This window comes from Castor canadensis, chromosome 12 (genome assembly GCF_047511655.1).
Source record: "Castor canadensis chromosome 12, mCasCan1.hap1v2, whole genome shotgun sequence".
NCBI lineage: Eukaryota > Metazoa > Chordata > Mammalia > Rodentia > Castoridae > Castor > Castor canadensis.
In genome coordinates this window covers 123,569,979-123,594,735 of record NC_133397.1, presented here as the reverse complement: position 1 = coordinate 123,594,735, position 24,757 = coordinate 123,569,979, and the positions used below count along the sequence as shown (strand labels likewise).

Sequence of the window (24,757 nt, the reverse complement as noted above, 5' to 3'; positions counted from 1 at the left end):
TAACCCTAGGGACCAACCTGGTGAAATCCCCCATGACCTCTGTGGAACAGCTCAGATCAGATTTCAGTACAGAAGCAGAAAGAAGGGTCTAGAAGAGTGGTCTCCAGGGGACAAAACAATTACAGGGGAAGGTGCTGGACTTATTTAAGGATAAGTTCGCTGACTATGACACAGTGTCCCTGGGAGGGGGGTTGTAATACATTACAGGTTTAAAACTGCATGGACTTAAAAAGAAGTTTGCCAGGGGCAGGGGGTGAGTAATGAAAGGGAAGGTGAGATACACAGGTTCCAGTTTTACCTGGATAAACGAGCGTCCTGCCACTGCTTAGTCTTATCCTTATTAGCATTATTATTTTGGGTGACTTGTGCTCCCAGAATAACAAGAAATGAAAGATAGCCGTAGAATTATTTGTCTCTACAAGTCCATTGAACAGCCCCTCTAATTTACCCATAGGTGAGATCAGCAGTCACTCTGAAGAACAGGTGAGAACTCATAATTATCTTAAAGTGAGCCGCTCTTACATGTTGGGAGGGAGGGAATTTTTGCTTAAGGGAACTTAAGAGTGTTAAGAAACCCTCCACTCATTTCTCTGAGATTTGGGGTTGGGAGCTTGGATTGTATGGATTTAAGTTAGTCACAGGGAAAGTCAATCGGCTTTCTGAAATAAAGTCATCACAGAAACATAAGGAAGGGACAAATGGCCAGGTCTGAGCCCCAGAACTGAATCAAGGGAGAGAACTGAGTTTTTGCATTCATAGGCAGCATTTGAAGGATTTTGCCCCAATCCAGTCCACCTGGGGGAAAAGATGCACTAAAGAGAAGATCACGCATGTTCTTTCAAAGACATAGGTACTGGACTCTGGGGGTGACTGAGACAGAAAGTCCATGAAGTACTGGACTCCACGATCTAAACAGAACGCACTCTCCCGGAGAGATGTGATAGAGTCAAACCCTGGGAACAGATGAGGGGAAGAAATGAAACAAGCCATGAGGCTGGAGTTGGGGTCAACTTGAACAGACCTTTTTCCACCAGGAGTGACCAACTTGACACCAGGGAGGTGAGATTTCCAATCCTCAGATTCAACTACCATTGGTGTGCTAGCCCTCTCAGCAGCCTGAGAGCCAGGAATTCAGCCCCAGATGCAGTCCTTCAACCTGAGGACAGGGCCTATCCAGCAAGGGCTTTCCAACAAGAAGCATCAAGGTGGCCTGCACCAGTCACCCCCACTCTTGCTTGCTCCTGAGTACTGTCAGCAAATACCCAAGGTTCCTGTATAAACAAAAGAAGGGCTTGGAGGGGTGCAGGCCAGAATTGCAGCCAATATAGACTCGTAGCTCTCTGAGGCATTAACAGGATCAATTTCCTCCCCAAGCAGAAGAATGCTCCATGCAAGCTTGCTTTTTAATATTTCATTTTATTTTACTTTACTTTTCGTGCTGGGAATTGAATGCAATTCCTCACACATACTATGTTTTTTTTTTCTAATATTAGGATTTGAAAAAATGGTTTCACAACTAAAAATAACTGAGCCTTCCACACCTCAGGCAGCCTTCATCTATGTGATGCAGCTGTCTTCTGCAGTCTGCCAACAGGACAGTTAAAAATAGCTGTAGTCCAGGGACGTTGCATGGCTGGTTTAAAGGTATTCCAGATTTATCTGTCTAGCTTAGCATCTCCAAATGTTTTTGCTTGTATTCTCTTGAGAGAAGTTTGAAAACCTATGTATCCTTCACAAAGTTTTGGAGTTGGTCACTTAATATTTTAAATACGTTTAGATGGCTGGAAGTTTATCTACCCATAAGTTAATATATTATTTTATAGGAAGAATTAGTGAGGATTTAGTTATTTCTCTTTTTGATTTATTTTTCAGTACAAAAACACCAACCTTTGTTCTTATATATGTAAGTAGGTGAGAATGAGAGCTTTATTAGCAATTATCACTCATTTCTTGCAACCCCTTTTAAGTTAAATACTAAAAAACAAAACAGTAATCTATTGTCAAAATTGTTTTTAACTGGGGCTGATGCTGTGACTCAAGTGGTAGAGTGCCTGCCTAGCAGGCGTGGGGCCCTGAGTTCAAACCCTAGTACCACAAAAAAAATAAAAAGTTTGCAATGATCTGCTTAGATGGCAGTCTACTTAGATCCAACTTACATTTTGGTAAGAGCGATGACTTGGAAACCATTTGGTTTACAAAATTGTCTGTTCTGCCATCATGCAAATCATTCATTTTCAGAGTTTCTGGAAAATATGTGAGAAAGGTCTTATTTAGAGTGACCAATTTTCTATTGATTTGCTTTTCTTTCAATTAGAATTACTTTGTTATAACACTTAAAATCAGATGAAATTGGTGTAAAAATAATCTTGATTTAGAAAGTATGAACTTTTGCATTTTTCCTCTTGATTCTGAACAGATTACATATTTAGGGACAAATTTTAATCTTAGGTCAAAATGAAGAATTGTATAAAGGAATCAGCCTGGCGTTGCTGATCCTAGCTATAATCCTAGCTACTCAGGAGGAAGACATCAGGAGGACCAAAGCCAGCTGAGCAAATAGTTCAAGAGACCCTATCTTGAAAAAACCCTTCACAAAAAGGGCTGGTGGAGTGGCTCAAGGTGTAGGCTCTGAGTTCAAGCCCCAGAACCGCAAAAAAAAAAAAAAAAAAGGAATCACAGACAAAATGAATAGAACAAATGATGGAGAATTACGTTATGAAAATGATGGTATATGTTACATCTGAAAATTACAGCATCTGGAAGGGAGGAATTCCTCTTAATATGGCTGTCTTCTAAGGATTTTTTTTTTAATTTTGCCTTATAGCCCACACATGTTAGTGCATGTCCTGCTTTCACAAGCATGTAAAGCATGATGGGAAACAGAGGACAAAGAAAGGGAAGAACGCTGTCAGGTCCAGGGATGGATTCAAGGGGGTTTGTTTTGTTTTTGTTTTGTTTTGTTTTGAGCCAGGGTCTTGCTGTGTAGCCCAGGCTTGCCTCAAATTTACAATCCTGCCTCAGCTTCCTGAGAACTGGGATTACAAGTGTGTGCCACCACCTGACTCTGGAGTTAGGTTTTGTTCAGCCTGCAGCCTATATAATCTGAGGTGAAGCCTTCTTCTAGAAAAGAAATATAGCATGATGAATAAAAATTAGATGTAAGAGCTGGGAGTAGTGGCTCACATCTGTAATCACAGCTACTGGGGAGGCAGAGATTAGGAGGATCACAGGACCCCATCTCAATCTATAAACCAGGTGTGGGGGTACACACCTGCTATTCCAGCTATGTGGGAGACCATAGGAGGATCATGGTATGATTAAAATGTCTAATTTTTTCTACAGTTTTTGTCTGGATCCCTTTAGTCATCTCTTCAAATGACTGTCTTTTTACATTATTTTCTATGAGAAAGTAGAAAGACTATTGAAACTTTTCTCCAGAATGAATGATATGTTTTCTTTTTTTACAATTGCTAGTTTAAAAAATTTCTCTGTTTCATCACTATTACTGGTAATTACTGATGAAGTCACATTTGTCATTTCCTGCCTATTTCTCACCCAAAAGGTGCTCTTGCTGGGGCAAGCCCTGGCCAACTCCAGCCCTTTGACTGGCAAGGCTACCGCTGCAGCTCCTGGGCCAGCTCTGCCAGGTTCTTCCTGCCTCTCTCGTTCTCACTCCGAGTAAGTGAGTTACTCACACAGAGCTCACTATGCTCTTAGCATTCACCTGAAACTTACATCGTGCTTACTATACTCCAGACACTCTTCTACACATTGGATGCACTTAACGTTGTACATTTTAAGATTAAAGGTAGATTCTCCTGTTACTAACCCCATTTTAGGGATTTTTTTTTGGAGTGGGAGGGTACTGGGACTGAACCCAGAGCTTCCTGAATGTTCTGCAAGTGCTCTACCTCTGAGGTTCATCCCCAGCAACTACCATCCCCATTTTGCACATGAAGAAACTGAGGCATCAAGAAGAAGAGAGCTGGTTGTGGTGGCGCACACCTGTAATCTCAGCACTCAGGAGACTGAAGCAGGAGGATCCCAAGATGGAGGCCAGCTGGGCTATACTGAGCACTTATCTAAAAAAAAAAAAGTTAAGAGCCAGGAATCTAAGCCAAACAGTCTTGGCTCCAAAATCCTGACATGTAACTACCCACTCTCTGAGTAGTCACAGAGGTACTATGTTACTGTACTATGTAGTGTGAGGCAGATGTGCAATGCCTGTGGCATTCCCTGGCATTTCAAAGCAAGGAAGGCTTCCCTGGGGGACTCTTCCTGAGTTGAGAGATAAAGGATGAGTTTAGGGGTGGTAAAATGGCTCAAGTAGTAGAGTGCCTGCCTAGTAAGTATGAGGCCCAGAGTTCAAACTCCAGTACCACAAATTTAAAAAAAAAGATGAGTTTAGGTAGTTAAGGAGAGTGGGTGAAAGAAGCCCTCTCAAGGGACCGTACTGAGGACAAAGGACTGAACCAAGGAAAGGACAGAGGGATGGTGAGCAAGGTTGCGAGGGTGGACAGGTGACAGTGGGTAAGGCAGACCATTTAGGTCCTTCTAGGCTAATTTAAGGATTATTATTCTCATCACATCGATATTTTTCTGATTAAGAACTGACTTTCGCCAGATGCCAGTGGCTCACGCCTGTAATCCTAACTACTCAGGAGGCAGAGATCAGAAGGATCAGAGTTCAAAGCCAGCCTGGGCAAATAGTTCCATGAGCCTCTATCTTGAGAAAAACCCTTCACAAAAATAGGGCTGGTGGAGTGGCTCAAGGTAAAGGCTCTGAGTTCAAGCCCCAGTACTGTAAAAAAAAAAAAAAAAAAAACTGATTTTGTCTTCAAAACTTAGAGGTGGATGCAGATTTTTTCCCCATAAAAGAGAAGGCTGGGCCAGCGGTGAAATTCAATAGTAGTGCACATGCCTAGTGTGTACAGGCCCTGGATTTGATCCTCTATGCCACAGAAACAAAATACAGGGGGAAAGAAGAGGCTATCCAATGGATATAAAGGCTCACAGGACATGGGTAAACCTTTCTTCTTGCTCTTGGTGGGAGGACTTGGCCAGTCCATCACGTGTGGAAGCAGATGTGTAAAGCTGGAAGCTAAAGATGCAGATAAATTCCCCAGAAAAAGATCAGAATAGGAAGAAAACTCCAACTTCTCAATGAACCTGCAAAGGATGATCCTGCAGAGGATGAACCTGCAAAGGAGATTTGGGGGGAGGAAGGGACCGACTGAGAGAAAAGTCTAAGAAGTAAGAGGAAAATCAAGAGAATGTTAAATTACGGAAGGCAAGAGGAAACTATTTCAAGAAGGGAAAGGTTAACAATGTCCATGCCCGAGAGATATCAAGTAAGATGAGAAATGAGATTTCACATTGAACGTCATCGGTGACCTTAATGGATCAGGGGAGATAAAGCAGTAGTTTCACCGCTATGGGGTCAATCGTCAATGTCTGAAGACATTTTGGATTGTTACAACTGTGGGGAGAGGGCTGTTATTGGTGTCTAACAGATAAAGGTCAGGGATGCTGCTAAACATCTTAAATGCACAGAACAGACCCCACCCCACCCCACAAAATGCCTAAAATACCAACAGCACTGAGGGTAAGAAACTCTGAAATAAGCTGAGCGCCCGTGGCTCATGTCTGTAATCCTAGCTACTCGGAGGGGGTGAGGAGAGACCAGGAGGATTGTGTTTCAAAGCCAGCCCATGGAAATAGTTTAAGAGATCCTGTCTTGAAAAATGTCCAACACAAAAAAGGGCTGGCTCAACTGTTAGAGCACCTACTTAGCAAGTGTGAGGCTCTGAGTTCAAACCCAAGTACTGCCAAACGAAAAAGAAAAAAGAAACTGAGATAGAGCCAGGTAGGGAGAAGTTAGATTGGAGAGAGTTTAGAAATGAGGAGAAATAGGAAGTGCAGACAACTTGACTTTTTTTCTGTTATGACGAAGAAGTAGGGTGATAGCTAGAAAGTAATGAGGGGCCCAGTGGGAATTTCTTTCCTCTTTTTCTTTCTTTCTCTTAATTGGGTGGAAACTGAACTCTAGGAGTGAGCGAGAATGTGAATATAGAAAAAAACATATAACTTCAGTTCTCCGAGAAGGTAGGAGAAGATAACATACAAGAGGAAGATTTGGCCTTAGGAGAAACAGTTCCACCTGTGTAGTAGCAGAAGACAAGTGAAATGGCATGGGCAGAGACAGTTAGGATCACATGATGAAGATGGGCTGGGCACGGTCGCACATACATGGAATGTAGCACGTGGGAGAGTGAGGCCAGCTTGGGCTACATGTGACTAAGAAAGAAAAACAAAATGCGACGGGTGATGGAACTGCCACTGAATGGCCTCTCTTTTTCTCTGTGAGAGTTGAGAATCAGAGAATGAGAGGAAAATGAAAGAATTATTATTGACAGAGAATCATGACAGAATTCCCAGTGTTAAGGATCCATTTTGAAGTTGTTATAATTCTGTGTGTGTGTGTGTTTGTGTGTAAAATCAACATGCCTACTGGGAACCCCTGCCCCAGTGCTTGGCTGCTCCACACACATGCAGAAAACAGACACTGTGGTTTATCGATGACTGCGGTCTTTGAGGATGCTGCAGTTTTAGATAGAAGGGAGCTTAGGGTACTGGCAAAAGTCTTATTATATGCATGGAGTTTTAGCTGGGCAAGGAGGGTTATAGATAAGTCTGTAAGCTAACAGACAGAAAAAAAGATATTTTATCCAAGGCAGAGTATGAATATGACTAGTAATCCATGTTACAAGTGATGAGAATTGAGATACAGGATAACCAAGTTCACTGTCCCAAAGCTAACTAATGACAGGACACTCTGGTACACAAAAGTGTACTTATTTGATTATTGTTAGTAAGTGTGTTATGTAAGGCGTGGTCACCTGGAGCTCAGCTTGGGGTGAATTTTACAATGTCACATAGTAGGGATTAAAAACTAGGTAACAAGAAAAACATAGGTTCTTTGATTGTTCCATGAAAGGTAGGCAGAGGCCAGGACCTTCTGATGGACACTCAGTCCAGGAAAGCAACACCATCCACCCCACCATGCTTTCTCATATGGAAAACATGGTGGTAACCTCATCAGAAAAGACCCTCAGACCAGACCATCAGGCTGGCTGTCTATGCTAGCTAGTCAGAGAAAGTGACTGAAGCCCCTGTTCAACACCTGAAGACAGAGGGGAGCATGAGGTGGAAGTCCCTGCAAGACAGAGAAATAATGCCATGGGTCTTACAGGAAGTTGAGTTCTCCCACTAGTTGAAGGCTATTTCCAGGTTCCATATGGCCATCCGTTCAGGTAACCAAGAACTAGCTCCTAGGGTCACTTTCAGAAAATGCCACTGCTTGTGTTAAAAATTCCTATCATTCAGTAGGTGACACTTAAGCTAGCTTGCTGTGAGTATATTTCAGCAGACTTCTCTCACTTATTTCTTCATCATCCTGTGTGGTTTGCAGAGAAAATGAAGAAACAGAGAATATGGTCTCAAAGTGAAGAGGGTTCTTACGAAACCAGCCACAATGTTGTTGGCCCTTACCAACCAAAATGGTTTAAGCTTAATTTACAGAGAATCTCTCTAAATGTGATTTCTGATACATAAGCAAAAATAGTATATACATATACACACATTTTATATAAACATATATTAATTTCAAAATGACAACATGTCCCATGAGGATTTTTCCCTTTTATAACAAAGATGGGGAAAGTAGAAAACTAAACTAACAGAGCAGATAAGACATGTCCAACAAAAACTCTTCCTTGCCAGGCACAGGGTTGTGTGCCTGCAATTCCACTATTTGCGAGGTTGAGGGAAGCAGATCACCTAAACCCAGGAGTTCAAGACCAGCCTGGGCAACAGATGTGGTGGTGCACTCCTGTAATCCCAGTGCTCAGGGAAGCTGAGGAAGGAGATCCTGACCTCAAGGCCAGCCTGCCTACATAGCAAGTTCATATCTCAAAAAAACCAAAAACTGTCTAGCAAGTGTGAAGGCACACCCCCAACACCAAAAAAAAAAAAGAAAAAAAGAAAATTTTCCTTAATTGATTTAGACGGAGAATAAAATAACTGAGGCTCCATGACTAAGACTCAGAAATTATAGCTACTTCTGGGTAGCCCCCCTGCTGAGAGCAGGGGCAGATGTGCAGGTTGGGATTGGGGTTCTTGTCCCATCCCCCCAACGATGAACATGCTGGCCCACGCCGCTGTACATGGCAACTGTTTTTCAGCTCAAAATGAACTACATGCACAGCACCATCAGCCTCAACGAGGCCATCAGACAAAAAGTATGTGGTCCTGCTTCGACATGGAAGGGCACTCATGGCTTTGTTGTTGTGGTGGTAGTACTGGGGCTTGAACCCAGGGCCTACGCCTTGAGCCACTCTGCCAGCCCTTTTTTGTGATGGGTTTTTTCAAAATAGGGTCTTTTGAACTATTTGCCTGGACTGGCTTTGAACACGAGCCTCCTGAGCTCTGCCTCCTGAGTAGCTGGGATTACAGGCATGAGCCACAGGTGCCGGGCCACTCGTGGCTTTTTAAGAAGCATTGGTCAGTTTGCCAACTTAGTGCTGCATCAGACTGTGGAGTATATTCATGTGGGCAAAAAGTATTGTGATATTCCTTAAGGGATTTTTGTGGTCAGAGGAGAAAATGTGGTCCTACTAGGAGAAATGAACTTGGAAAAGGAGAGAGACACACCCCGGCAGCAGGTGTCTGTTGAAGAGATCCCAGAAGAACAGAGGGTGGAGCAGCAGAGCAAGCTGGAAGCAGAGAAGCTGAAAGGTCAGCCTTAGAGATTGAGGTCTCTCCATTCTTTGATGAGTATTAGGTCCTTTGCTCACAGGCTCTTGCTCTTGGAGAGCAGGGGCTGTCACTGAAGGAAAATAACAACCTGGTTACCTCACACATTTGACCAGAGACTGTAGTTTTGAAGAAATAATTTTTTACTTTTAATTCTTTCACATGAAGAAACCCTGGGATTTTGTTTTGTTTAAATAACAAAATCACTGTTTAAAGAAACAGTGGCATGGATCCCTTTCTACAACACACGGCACTGCAGAGCCAGCAGCTCTGTCTTGGTACTGCTTTTCTTATCCAGAATTAAGTTTACACTTTCATTTACTTGTAAATAAAATATGAATCTCAGAATTATTGGATTGTCCCCAAAATTGGAGTTGTCTCCAGTGAATAGACAAATTGTTTCTACTGGAAAAGATGTAAGTAACCCACACGCTATAATTTCCCTTGGCATCACAATTCCAAGTAGCTGGTTACTTATGAAGGAATATTTTCCTATTAATTATCTAGTGAGTCCTCTGGCTCCCTTTCATGTTTGTAGCTGATAAGAAATAAACAAATTTTTGGACTCGAAAAAGAAAGATTTCTATAGTGTTGCAAGAAATCAAAACAAAAACTTGAGCTTAACAGAGACAGTACAAGCTAGATCCTCTCTGTGACTTTTCATTTAAAAGGTACTCCAAAGCTACCTAAAAAAATGCACTATTGAGATGAAGGGCAACTCACATTTCCTGAGGGAACTCAACCGTGAGCAGAATCTCAGCACACAGATGTTAGGGGAGACACCATGGGGAAAAACTGCCTACAAGTGATCAGAGTGAATATACCCTCTGAAAGCTGAAGGTAATGCTTTACCTCAAAAACCCAAAAATCATCAAGGAGAAAAAGGGAAACTATGGGAACTTAAAAAGCCTCCCTTTTCTGACAAAATAAGGAGGAGGGGCAGCTTAGGGCACACAAAGTAGCAGGTTCTATAATTTTAAAAAAATCATACAACTGAACTGGCTATATGATAGTCTACAGATCTCAGTAAAATAGGAAGTAAGGGGCCTCTAAACATGAAGGTTTAGGAAGGCGTGAACTTGAGGCACTAAGGCGTGGCCAGAACTACTGACACTTGAAGGTGTTACAGATCCCCCAGGATCTTGTTAGAACACGACTCCAGCAGGTCCACCCTAGGCATTTCTAATGAGCTCCGGGCAATGCCGATGGTACTAGCATCACACGTAGAATCGCAAAGCACACCGGGAATGCAAATGGAAAGTCCCCACACCTTATTCAGCCGTGCATGCATACACAGAAACACACAGACCTTCACAAGATTCGGAAACTGGTGACCTGGAAAAGCAGAGGCCACTTTACCTGTCAGTCATTGATTTTTTAATTTTTTGGTGGTCCTGGGGTTTGAACTCAGAGCTTGGCACTTGGGCACTCCTCCATGGACACATATCTCCAGCCCTTTTTGCTTTAGTTGTTTTTCAAGTAGGGACTCACATTTTTTGTTCAGGCCAGTGTGGACCTCAATCCTCCTGTCTCCCTCATAGCTGGGATGACAGGTGCATGCCACCACACCTAACTTTTTTGTTGAGATAGGGTCTCACTAACCTTTTGCCTGGGATGGCCAAGAACCATGATGGCAAGCCTCTTAATCTCTACGTCCTGAGTACCTGGGATTACAGGCATGAGCCAGCATGTCCATCCTGGATTGCTTTTTGCTTTGTAATAATCAAAGTTATTAACAAAACCGGATCATGAGAGAGCCTGTACTATTTTTCCAGAGAGTCCTACAAGTGCTGATAAAGCAATATGTGCCCGCCTGGCAACATTCCATGAAGGTACACAGTGGGGCACTATAAAATGCAGTGCACATGTTTACAGGGGAACATGGAAACATCGAGTAGACTTACCTGAGGAAAACATCTCAGGTAAAGTGCTTGCATGTTGAGCCATGGGCTCGAGCACCAAAAGAACCGTGTCTCCTGTTTGCTGCCCACTGTGCTCCATCCAGCAGGAAGGGCTAAAGACATTTGATCGGCAAATTGAGCCCTCCAATCTGAACCAATGAGAACCAGGCCTAGAACACATTAAAGAACCAAGAATCAGCCTACTTTCCTGCTGTTTCCTGTCTGGGTGACATTCACAGCCCACTAACTACCAATAGTCCACTTCCCAGCCCCATGCCTAGTTCCCATCATGTTTGCCCATATTTAGGGGGAGCCACTACCTCAGTCATTTGGATTCTAGTTCTGCAACTAAGTTTGGAGCTTGGTAAAGATCCTACACAGTACAACTTCTGGGCCTCTGATATACCTGGTCCTCGGAGCCCCTTTTCAGCCCCTTCTCTGTACAAGCTATTTGTATCTGCAACCTGTGGTCTAACACCAACCCCAACCACAAAGATGGCATCAGTTGAGTGCATGGACTGCAGTTTATGCCTAGTGCTAACACATCTTACTCCATCAGATGGACCCCTTGCCTATTTGTGCCAGCCTGGATAGGACCCACACTGTCTCTGAAACTGCTGATTTATTCCACAAAAAAAAAGTCGTGTGGCCTAATCAGTACCTTTCATCTCTGTGTAATCCCATACCTTGTGGCCACACCCAGCAGTGTTTTAGAAATCTGCTGACCAACTAGCAGATTTCTCTGCTAGTTTCTCTGTGACCAACTAACTACTTTACATTTCTAGACCTTATTTTTCTATCTACAATATGGAGTTAGTAACTATTCACAAAATTGTGGAGAAGATTAAACAGAACCATAAATATTACAATACTTTGAAAACCTGTAAAGTACTACATAAATATCAAATATCCCTGGTATTGCAAGTTTAATTTAGCAGAGGAATAAACTACTTTAAATAGCAACTCCTCCAAGCCCTAAGTAATGAAGTAACAGTTAACACCACATTCTGTCTCTCAAACCCAAGAACTAAGGGGACAACTTGATCTGTACTAATGATACCAAATAAAATGTATCCAACAACTTGCATATATGTAAGCACTCCTGTAGATACCGGCCAAATCCCCCTTCTACTGAGCATGTAGATGCTACACCGTGAGGTTCACTCACTCCTTGTAGGAAAACTAATTCTGTGCTTCCATGTTTAAATTTTTCCTATTTGGGGTATTATAAGTCAATTATATCATTATAAGATATAATTAAGACTGGCAGAGTGGCTCAAGTGGTAAGAGCACCTGCCTAGCAAATGTGAGGCCCTGAGTTCAAATCCTAGTATCATGAAAAACAACCACAACAAAAAGACATGTTAATTAAATCATCTTGCACTAAGTATCCAGTGCAAAATGCCAAGGAATTTTGGCAACCCAGAGGTAATACAATCTATGGTTAATTTGATCATATGAATAACATAGTTTAATTGCAGAAAATACATATAAGAAGTATAAATTTGTTCTACAATATTCCCACAAAAACCATCATATTATTTCACTAAATATTTCTTAGGACTTTAAAGAAATTCCGTCTTGATCCAATCTCATAGTACCTCAAATGAAAGATGGATACAAGATACCTGGGAGGCAAGAAGTCAGCATTATTGTCTTCAGAGTAGTATCCAGAGTTCATGTGGCTGAGCCTCTAAAAGCAAGAGGACAGCTGGGTAGAGGGTCCTTAAGCTTACCTGGTGCATGTCTTGCTCCACAATGGAAGACTAGCTCTTTTTATTTTTTTTATTTTCTTGGTGGGACTGGGGTTTGAACTCAGGGCTTCAAGTTCGCAAAGCAGGCACTTTACCACTTCAGCCACACCTCCAGTCTACTTTGCTCTGGTTATTTTGGAGATGGAGTCTCACGAACTATTTTCCTGGGCTGGTCTCAAACCATGATCTTCCAGATCTCAGCCCCCAAGTAGCTAGGATTACAGCGTGAGTCACTGACACCTGGCAAGGACCAGTTTTGGGTTGTTTTTTTCTGGCAGTAGGGGGTTTGAACTCAAGGCCTCACGCTTGCTAGGCAGACACTACCTCTTGAGCAGCTCCATTAGCCAAGGACCAGCTCTTACAGGAGTGATGCAGGGGGAAGTACAAGACTAAGCATCACAACTTCCACAGGTTGAATTCTGTGGAATTCTGTGAATTCTGATTGCTGTCAATTCTCTCGGGGACAGGACCTGGTAGAAGTCTCAACAACCTGAAGGCTTTCCTTATCCCATGCTTTGTGTCTTGCTGAGTGAGGGCATGTCAGTGAGACCACAGTAGGTTGCCCCCAAAGCCCTCCAATCTTCCTGAAATGTAGTATCATCGCCACTTTGTGTAGCTGAAATTCCTGATTTCTGAATAGTATCTCACTGTGCATTCTCCTTCTGATACAGATTTCCTATTTCTGCATTCTACATTAGAGACCATTGTGGTGAACATTAGTCTCCCAAAGAGGCTTGTCTACACAACTAGTGTGTCAATAGGTTCTCCAATTGTCTTTCCTGACATGTACGTCGTGTTTTTGTTTCCTGCTCTCCTGAGTGGTACCGAATTATGAATACAGTGAGGCTGTCTGACACCTTGATACTAAGTTACTATTTAGACATAGCACAACAGAATGAGAATGTGCCTCAAATTTTCATTCCTTCTTACAACTTATTTTATAGTATCAAAGAACTAATAAACATTAGGAAGTAGAGATGGACCAAGATGGATCCTAGTGTGTGTGTGGAGGGGGGTATTTGTGGGAGGGGGAGGTAAATGAAGGAGATGAAGGTGAGGAAATATGGTTGATGGACTTCATATACTTATATGAAACAGAACAAAGAAACCTCTTGCAACCACTTCAAGTGGGGCGGGGAGGGGGTTGAGGGGGAGAGACCATGAGGGTGATCTAACCAATGTACAATATAAGCCTACTTGGAATTGTCACAATGAACCCCCTGTACAACAAACATATCCTAATAAAAATTTATTTAAAAAAGATGGATCCTAGAGAATACATTAAATAAATATGGCATGACTTCTAAAGCAAGTTCAAAGGCTAAATTTTGAATTGGTTCAGAATTTAACATATGTTTCATACATTTGTACTTCAAAAATACCATTATAAAATTTAGGTAGGTTTCATTTTTTTTTCAGGATATAAGTAACTTTAGATGATTTGTACATTCTTTCCAGTAGAATAATTTTTTTTGGTGGGACTGGAATTTAAACTTAGGATCCATGCTTGCTAGGCAGGACCTCTACCACTTTAGCCCCTCTGTTGGCTCCTTTTTTGGACTGGGTATTTTCGAGACAGGGTCTCACAAACTATTTCCCAGGGCAGGCTTCAAACCACAACCCTCCTGATCTCTGCCCCTTTAGGAGCTAGGATTATAGGCATGAGTCATCAGCACCCAGCATCCAGTAAAAATTTTTATGTGTGTATGTGGCATTGGGGCTTGAACTCAGTGCCTCATGCTTGCTAGGCAGGCGCTCTTACCACTTGAGCCACTCCCCCAGCCCTGAACATTTTTTTATAAAAAATGTTCTAGCACTCAGGAGGCGAGGATCTCAAGTTTGAGGCCAGCCTGGGCTACCTAATGAGACCCTGTCTCAAAACAACAACACAGAAATTAAAGAAAGAAAAAAGAAATAAAGAATATGAAACTTTATTTCTTTATGTGATCAAGGAGCAATCATTTGCCCCAAAAGGACACACAACATACATTCATTCAATACTTTCCAAAGTGCTGATTAACTTAATGTTTTCCTGATTTTCCACAAATTGCATTTGAGATACACAAGTCCTTTACTACTATGTAAGTAGGAAAATGACTCTTGCAGTCATAGTAAATTGAGAAGAGGGCTTTTTTTAAACCTTAGGCAATTAAAATAGACTGGCCTTTGTAGTTACACCACTGACCTTTCCTCTGAGTTGACTTGATTGGCAGTGAAATAGTTCTGACAAGTGCTCTGCTAGCTTAGGTTGTGTTGGTCATTACACTGAGCATTCAGACAGCAAGTATCACTCAGCTTATAGTTCAGCTAAGTTTATTTTCACTAGGATACTATGTAATAGTTTGCAAAAAATAAAGACCTACTTTGAGAGGTTAATTAAATTACCTTTATTTGCCAATTCTAGCTTTATATTATTATTTGGCCATCTACCATCAAAGAGTCTATCAACTTAACTGTTGAGTCTATATTACTTTGAAAAGAAAAAGCAATCAATAATGATATGACAAAAAAAAAAAAAAAGCACAGTGCTCTCCAATACCAAATGCTAAATCTGTCAGTTCAACAATCCTGAGTCAAAGAACATAACTTTCTGCTTTTGTACTGTTTGTAGAACTGGGATACTTTCATTTATACTTCACAGTAAATTAACTATGGAAGTTACTGAGCTTCATGTGCTCTCTCCTGGATCAAGGAGAGGAGAGAAAGGTCAGGGCATGCACAGTGGTTCTCTCTGTTAGGAGAGAGACATACAGCTTATGTCGGGAAACACAATGCAGTGTACAAACTCTTCCATTGTGGAAGGTTTGTCTTGCAATATTTGCTTGTTTTCCACTCTTCCGAACTGGGCAAGGGGCCCACAAAATTAGCTATCAAAGCAATTCCTATTTATGGCTGAGAAAATTAAAATTAAAAACTAATGACAGTCAATGAGAGGAAGGGTGCTACTTTGGAAAACAGTAAATGCAGCATGGTTGACACTATGCTAGCCAGAGCTTACCGTGCATTTGAGAGAGAGGAGGTAGGGAGTTGTCTAAAGAACATAGAGCTTTCATTTTATAAGATGAAAAGAGCTCTGGGGCTGGGAATGTAGCTCAGTGGTAGAGCCCTTGTCCAGCAGGTATGAGGCCCTGAGCTTGCTCCTTAGCACTGCCAAAAAAAAAAAAAAAAATCTGCAGAGATGGTAGACATAGCTGCACATGATAGTGACTAAAAATGCACAACTGAAAATTGCCACAAATTTTTAGAGTTGGGGAGAAAAGAGATAATGAAATAACAGCTCACTGTGTTTGTTCTGGAAGACTTGTTCCAAGAGCTATTTTAAAAATTACACAAGAGGGGCTGGGTGCCAATGGCTCACCCCTGGAATCCTAGCTATTTGACAATCTGAGATCGGGAGATTGAAGTTCAAAACCAGCCCAAGCAAATAGCTCTCGAGACCCCTCCCCAAAATAACCAGGGTAAAGTGAATTGCAGGCATGGCTCAAGCATCTTGTAACCGCAAAGCCCTGGGTTTAAACCCCAGTCCCACATACACACACACACACACACACACAAAATTACACAAAGGGGAGGAAAGAAATACAAGTGAAAACAATACTCAATATGTGGGAAAAAGTTAGCCTAAGTAAATTAATCATCAAACCAGAAACAAAAGTATAGACATTATAATCCATTTAATTCATTATGGGGTGCGTAACGTGCCAGGCACTGCACAAGACACTGGAGACCCAGATGTAATAGAGTACTGTTAACAATATTAATGCACTTTTCTCATCTGCCTTTGAACATGCAATTCTTTCTCCAGGAGTCTAAGACACCCACCTGCCTCAGTAGGGGACTCGGATTGTTACAGAGAGCACAGAGAGGGCTTGTGGAATTGTGCAGAGGTAAAGCGACCCAAGAGAGAGGGAAAGGGTCTAATGTGTCCTCATAAAAGCAAATCAGATAGGTATGGAGATTTCTAGATGATAAACCACATGTGGTGAAGGACTTTGCCTGTTTTATTTGGTACTGTATCCCTTAATTAGTGCACAGGATGGTCAGTACCTCTTTGAGTGAATCTGGGCCTTTTTGTTTTGCTCTCTGTTCTGTGTGTACAGTGAGTCCTATGCTGGGCAAAAGAGGATCCAGAAAGGGGGGTCCCAGCATGATTGAGAGGGTAAATTAAGGCAATCAGTTACAGTCAGGGCCTGGTTTTTATTCCCAGCACACATTTCATGGAACCATCATGGCACAAGTGAGATGATTCTAGCAAAAGCTTATGAAGTGGATGGAGTCCACTCCATCACAGATAAACAGAGGGCTCTACCTGAAAGCAGGAACTCCATGAAGTTTAACACAAGTGTGTTGGGCAGGGGGAGAGGGGTCTGACTTTAGACTCTGTAAAGTAAACAATGAGCAGGAAGTTATCAGCTACAGACATCAGTAGCTTGTGCTAACACAGTAACCAGGAACAAGACTAGAAACTACGACCAGTTCGTGCATGTTCTTGCAAGAATCTGCTCTATGTTCCAGAAACCATCTCAGAGTGGGCTGGAGGTGTGGCTCAAGTGGTTGAGTGCCTGCTTTGCAAGCACAAAGCCCTGGGTTCAAACTCCAGTCCCACACACAAAAAAAAATTTGCCATTTCTGAGTAAAGATGGGACAGGAAGGGGCACCAGAGATCAGGAGCATCAAGGTTTGAAGCCAGCCCAGGCAAATAATTTTGTGAGACCTTATCTCAAAAAAAAAAAAAAAAATCACAAAAAAGGGATGGTAGAGTGGCTCAAGTGGTAGCCCTCCTATGTATAAGCACCTAGCAAGTGTGAGGCCCCGAGTCCAAAACCCAGTACTGCAAAAAAACTAAGTAAAATACACTTTTAGTATATCTAAATAGTATAAATGATTTTATAACTCTACCATCCAGAAACAAAACACAAGTGTGTATTTTGTGAGAGTCTCTATCTCAAAGACTCTAACAGGAAAAAAAGTTAAAAAGGCACTTCTCACACAAGATACGATAAATCATACAACAATGGAGCTTAAAACAGCATGGACCCTAGACCCTTAGAGGGAGAGCAAGGCAGGCAGACTTCCTGAAGGCAAAGAACGGAAGCCATTAGCAGAAGAGTCAAAATATCCCCAGAAACAAAAAAACAAACACACTCCAACACAGTCACAGGTAAAGTTAGTGTTCCAATTCAGTTTATAAAGTCTTTATTGACATCAGGTATGACTAATACCAGTGTCCTCAGATGTACAATTCACTTAACAAGACTACTAAGTCACATTCATCTGCTGGCTTACCATATGACCTTGCACAAGTCACTTAACCCTGGGGACTCAGTTTCCTTCTCTTTAAATTAGGGGTAAGGACTGAGGGTGCGGTTTAAGTGGCAGCAAGCACAGAGCCCTGAGTTCAAATCCCAGTACAAAAAGTTTTTAAAAGAGGGGATCATAAGGGCTAGGCCATGGCTCAAGTGGCAGAGTGCTAGGTCTTGAGTTCATTTCCTAACACTGAAAAGAAAGATTAGGGGCAATAATAGTATTTGTTTTGGGAACTGAGTTAGCTCATACAATGGACTTTGAACACTACCTGACACCTCTTCGATGCTTATTAAATATTAGCTGTTGTCAAATACTGATAGGGCATATATGAATTTATTTTTAAAACATCTTACACATTTTCTTTTGCAATCACTGGAAAACCAGTAACAACTTAGGAGTTAGGGGACAAAGGAAGGTAACATTTTCTCTCCAGTTCCCATTTTCTTTGAAGAGAAAGTCTCCCCAACAACAGCCTGGCTTCTCTTCACTCTAACTCAATCTATTCCTGGGGAGGCAGTGATTTTATCTGGCTGGTAAACTTGGGAACAATAGCTGTATGAGCCTGGGTCACCTCTGTCCTTCCTTTTGGGAGTAAGCATGCAGCAAGTGTGATTCCCTCAAGTCCTCCTGTGACTGGGAGGGTAAGTTGGCCCAGTTCGAGAAGAGTTTTAGCAAGCTCATTTGGCCAGCAGATCTAAAGCTGGATTCTCCAACAGGACTTAGGTGTTCACGTGCACTTTGAGTGAACTTAATTTCCTGCAGGTCATTGATTCAGTCAAGCAGTCTGACAAAAAAAAAAATAGGTATTTCTGGAAAACCTCATTGTGATAAAACACAATCTTGAAAAACCCCATCACAAAAAAGAGCTGGTAGAGTGGCTCAAGGCAAAGGCCCTGAGTTCAAGCCCCAGCACCACACACACACACACAAAAATTTACAAGGAAGTACTATCTATGCATACACACTGAAGCAGAGACTGATAGTCTGCCAAAATCTATTCTCTCTCCTTAACAACAAAGCCTGAGCTTTACCTAGGCTTACTGCTGCCTAGATAAAAGGTTACATTTGGGCGTACCTTATAAGTTTTTTGTTAATGAGAGACAAAAAGAAATGTCACCTGGTACTTACAGAAATTCTCCTTAAAGGATGGCGAGTCACCCTTCTTTTCTTTCTCCATCCTGCTGTCTAAACTTGGATATGATAGCTGGAGCTCTGGCAACCTTATTGTACAATTAAGATGTGGCTCACATAACAAAAGGAAAGAAGGTATGAGTAGAAGGAGCCTAATTCCTGATGCCTTCACAGAGCTAACCTACCAGCTGCCCTACCAGTTTATGTGTAGACTTTTCATATGGGAGAAAAATAAACTTCTCTTATTTGAGTCACTGTTGCCTGTTCTGCATGCAGCAGTGGAAATGACACTGATAAATACAGAAAATCAGCTTCACAACTGTTGCTCTAGTCCTGTCTCCTCAGCCAAACCACCAGCCCCAAGCCCTCCATTATGGAAACTCTGGAGTCAGTGATTTTAACAGGAAGTTAAATTTATTTGCAAGGGTAAAATTAACTAGTTTCAAATTGGGGGCTGAAGAATATTTTAAACAATTTTTCTTTTAAAATATTTTAAACATTTTTTTCTTTTTCTTTTTTTTTTTTCATTTTTCTTTTATTATTCATATGTGCATACAAGGCTTGGTTCATTTCTCCCCCCTGCCCCCACCCCCTCCGCCCCCTCCCTCTCCCCCCCACCAATACCCAGCAGAATCTATTTTGCCCTTATTTCTAATTTTGTTGTAGAGAGAGTATCAGCAATAATAGGAAGGAACAAGGGTTTTTGCTGGTTGAGATAAGGATAGCTATACAGGGAAAACATTTTTTTTCATAAAAAAAAAAGATCACCACTAAAAGCCATGAGTTTCCTCCTGACACAATTTCCCGGTTTTCAACTAATCTGTACATCAGTGCCTAGCAATTTTCTTTCTATGCAAGCTCTGCTTTGTTTCTAACGGAAACTCATGCATCATTACCTAGCATGTATGCATCTCAATACGTTTTCTAACAAATACCTATTGTATGGGTGGGAGGGGAGGTGGCCCAAACAATGTATAAGCATGTAAGTAAATGTAAAAACCATCAAATAGAAAAAATGAAGAAAAAAACCCTAAATACCTATTGTATACTGACTAATCCATATTTCATTCTTTGGCTATTCCTTTCCTGTTCTCTGTGATTTGGACTAAAACAATGAGCTCCAAAATCACCTTTCCACCCCCTCTTCACACAGTAAAAAAAACTCTGCCCCATCCTTCAGCTGATTTGTCTGGCCACAGTCTTCCACCCCACAGAAACAACTAGACATCACCCTTTTTTAAAGCTATTATTTATTAAAATTCTACCATATGCTAAGTGCTATTTTAGTGGGGGATAGGGTTTGAACTCAGGGCTGCACACTTACAGAGCAGGTGCTCTACTGCTTGAGCCACACCTCCAGTCCATTTTGTTCTGATTATTTTTTAGAGATGGGGTTTCATGAACTATTTCCCTAGGCTGGCCTCAAACTGTGATCCTCCTAATCTCAGCCTGTTGGGGTACTTTAACTTGCAGCCCACCTAGCCTAGAAATCAGCTATAACCGGCATGACCGTTGGGTAACCTCGTGAAGAAGAAGATAGCCTTGAAACAGGGCTGTAAAACATGGTAAACTGTCAATTAAAAGCTGTAATCTTGGACAGAGCTGTGAGGAATTGCTCATTAGAGCCATGCAAAAGTTTGGGACTGAGATGAAAGGCACCATGCAGAGATAAGCACCCATTCCTGCCTTTCTTTGTCTCCACTTGTAAATAAACTTTCCAAAGCAGGACTCCCCTGCTGTTCTTATCTAAACCTTAGGTTTCTATTCCACTACTAGCCTCTAATTTATGGGAAAATGCATTCCTTGTAACCTGATAAGTAAGCCTCTGGTGTTTCCCCAGTTCCCAATAAATAATATTACCCACCACCAGGATGTGGGCAAGATCAAAAAAATGTGACCCCAGGGGCATGAGGAATTCCTATGTGACGATGATTGATGCTTTAAAGAGTATAAAACCTGCTTAAACTTTTCTCTCAGGGTCCTTGTTGAAACCTGCTGCATCAGGCGGAGGCTCGGACCCTAGCCGGCTAGAAATAAACCTCGCCTTGTGACTTCCTTTGTCCTCTCAGGAGGTGGCCGGCCTCGTACCCTAACAAGCCGCCTAAGAAGCTAGGGTTACAGGCCTGCAGCACCCAGCCCTAAGTGCTATTTTTAAAACAACCTTATCTCCAAAATTAACCAGAGCAAAATGAATTGAAGGCATGGCTCAAGTGGCAGACTGCCTACTTTGCAAGCATGAAGCCCTGAGTTCAAACCCCAGTCCCACCAAAAAAGAATAATAAAAATAATAATAATAAAACTACTTCACACACATGTTATGAAGCCAGTATTACACTTATCCCAAAACCAGGCAAAGACACCTCCAAAAAGGAGAACTATAGGCCAATCTCCTTAATGAACATTGATGCAAAAATCCTCAATAAAATAACCAAATAACCAAATAACCAAATTCAACAACACATCAAAAAGATCATTCACCACAACCAAGTAGGCCTCATCCCAGGGATACAGGGGTGGTTCAACATATGAAAATCAATAAACGTAATAAACCACATTAACAGAAGCAAAGACAAAAACCACATGCCCATCTCAAAAGATGCAGGAAAAAGCCTTTGATAAGATTCAACACCATTTCATGATAAAAGCTCTAAGAAAACTAGGAATAGAAGGAAAATACCAAAACATCATAAAAGCTATATATGACAAACCTACAGCCAGTGTTATACTTAACAGAGAAAAACTGAAACCATTCCCTCTAAAATCAGGAACTAGACAAGGATGCCCACTATCTCCACTCCTATTCAACATAGTACTGGAATTCCTAGCCAGAGCAATTAGGCAAGAAGAAGGAATAAAAGGAATACAAATAGGTAAAGAAACTGTCAAAATATCCCTATTTGCAGACGACATGATCCTATACCTTAAAGACCCAAAAAACTCTATTTAAAAGCTCCTACACAACATCAATAGCTATAACAAGGTAGCAGGATATAAAATCAACATAGAAAAATCATTAGCATTTCTATACACTAATAATGAACAAACTGAGAAAGAATATATGAAAACAATTCCATTTACAATAGCCTCAAAAAAAATCAAATACCTAGGTGTAAACCTAACAAAGGATGTGAACAACCTCTATAGGGAAAACTATAAACTTCTGAAGAAAGAGATTGAGGAAGACTATAGAAAGTGGAGAGATCTCCCATGCTCATGGATTGGTAGAATCAACATAGTAAAAATGTCTATACTCCCAAAAGTAATCTACATGTTTAATGCAATTCCCATCAAAATTCCAATGACATTCATTAAAGAGATTGAAAAATCTACTGTTAAATTTATATGGAAACACAAGAGGCCACGAATAGCCAAGGCAATACTCAGTCAAAAGAACAATGCAGGAGGTATCACAATACCTGACTTCAAACTATATTACAAAGCAATAACAATAAAAACAGCATGGTACTGGCAGAAAAACAGACATGAAGACCAGTGGGACAGAATAGAGGGCGCAGATATGAAGCCACACAACTATAACCAACTTGTCTTTGACAAAGGAGCTAAAAATATACGATGGAGAAAAGACAGCCTCTTCAACAAAAAGTGCTGGGAAAACTGGTTAGCAGTCTGCAAAAAACTAAAACTAGATCCATGTATATCACCCTATACCAATATTAACTCAAAATGGATCAAGGATCTTAATATCAGACCACAAACTCTAAAGTTGGTACAGGAAAGAGTAGGAAATACTCTGGAATTAATAGGTATAGGTAAGAACTTTCTCAATGAAACCCCAGCAGCTCAGCAACTAAGAGATAGCATAGATAAATGGGACTTCGTAAAACTAAAAAGCTTCTGCTCAACAAAAGAAATGGTCTCTAAACTGAACAGAACACCCACAGAGTGGGAGAAAATATTTGCCAACTATACATCAGACAAAGGACTGATAACCAGAATATATAGGGAACTCAAAAAACTAAATTCTCCCAAAATTAATGAACCAATAAAGAAATGGGCAAGTGAACTAAACAGAACTTTCTCAAAAGAAGAAATTCAACTGGCCAAAAAAATACATGAAAAAATGCTCACCATCTCTAGCAATAAAGGAAATGCAAATTAAAACCACGCTAAGATTCCACCTCACCCCTGTTAGAATAGCCGTCATTAGCAATACCACCAACAACAGGTGTTGGCGAGGATGCAGGGAAAAAGGAACCCTCTTACACTGCTGGTGGGAATGTAAACTAGTACAACCACTCTGGAAAAAAATTTGGAGGCTACTTAAAAATCTAAACATTGATCTACCATATGATCCAGCAATAACACTCTTGGGGATATACCCAAAAGAATGTGACACAGGTTACTCCAGAGGCACCTGCATACCCATGTTTATTGCGGCACTATTCACAATAGCCAAGTTATGGAAACAGCCAAGATGCCCCACCACTGACGAATGGATTAAGAAAATGTGGTATCTATACACAATGGAATTTTATGCAGCCGTGAAGAAGAATGAAATGTTATCATTCGCTGGTAAATGGATGGAATTGGAGAACATCATTCTGAGTGAGGTTAGCCTGGCCCAAAAGACCAAAAATCATATGTTCTCCCTCATATGTGGACATTAGATCAAAGGCAAACACAACAAGGGGATTGGACTTTGATCACATGATAAAGCGAGAGCCCACAAGGGAGATATGAGGATAGGTAAGACACCCAAAAAACTGATAGCATTTGTTGCCCTCAATGCAGAGAAACTAAAGCAGATACTTTAAAGCAACTGAGGTCAATAGGAGAAGGGGACCAGGAACTAGAGAAAAGGTTAGTTCAAGAAGAATTAACCTAGAAGATAACACACATGCACAGGAAATTAATGTGAGTCAACTCCCTGTATAGCTATCCTTATCTCAACTAGCAAAAACCCTTGGTCCTTTGGTCTCTTCAACAAAATTAGAGATAAGGGCAAAATAGGTTCTGCCGGGTAGAGAAGGGATGGGGTGAAAGGGAGGGGCGGGGAGGGTTAGGGAGGGGTTGGGGGAAGGGGGGAGCAATGACCCAAACGTTGTATGCACATATGAATAAAAAAAATAGAACTTCCATCACTTCTGGGAATTTACTCAAAAGAATAAAAGTCAGATTTCTATAGAAAAAAAAAACTACTTCATATGCTTTATTTCATCTAATTTTCACTCTCATCCTTCACACCACACCTGACTTAAGGTGGTGTTTTCCCCATTTTATGGGTGAATTTCTGAACTGTGATTTAGAAAGATTAAAATGAATCCAGTCTCCAGAATTCATTTTGTAAAACTGAGCCATCTCATTTTTGAAAAATTTGTCTCTTTTTTCCACACCTCTTCCTATTACATTCAGGTCCTCTGAGTTCTCTGACTTTGTTATTTCTTTTTCCTGTCTTCCCTTTTCCTCTTCCTTGTCTACATCTAGATATTGCAAACGAGCAGAACCAATTGTTCCATTTAGAAAGGATTTTGAGAACATGATTCAAAGTTTTGTAAAAACAAAATTATGACATTATGTTACTATATGTCACTATAAAATAAAGTACATAGAACACACAAAAGAGTAAAGCTGGGCATGGTGTTACACACCTGCAATACCAGCACTAGGGAGGATCCAGAGTTCAAAGCCAGCCTTGGGCTGCACAGCAAGACTGTCTCAAAACAAACAGGAAATACTGAAGAGTATAAAAACTGAGTAAGGTAGCCCATCCATTTCAGATCCAGGTGATCCCAGGACGAGGCCCCAAACACAAGTGATACCCCAAATAAGTACTCTCCTTTTGTAGAAGATACCCACATATGCAAAGCCTGGAGAAAGCCTCTCTGACCT

At 41.2% G+C, this 24,757-nt stretch overlaps 1 protein-coding gene across 8 annotated transcripts in view; it reads right to left on the bottom strand.

Moving 5' to 3' along the window:
- Frrs1 (ferric chelate reductase 1) overlaps positions 1-24,757 on the bottom strand; it is a 97,387-nt gene that overhangs the window by 69,418 nt on the left and 3,212 nt on the right. For 3 of the 8 annotated variants that reach the window (XM_074050921.1, XM_074050922.1, XM_074050923.1), the window contains exon 2: positions 10,719-10,885. The exons of 2 other annotated variants lie outside the window; for them this stretch is intronic. In XM_074050921.1, the coding sequence (XP_073907022.1) occupies positions 10,719-10,838 (120 nt within the window). In that variant the 5' untranslated portion in view covers positions 10,839-10,885. Of the gene's footprint in view, positions 1-2,156; positions 2,244-10,718; positions 10,886-24,757 lie in introns of those variants that run through there. 3 more of the 8 variants (XM_074050930.1, XM_074050924.1, XM_074050931.1) reach the window with 3 other exon arrangements.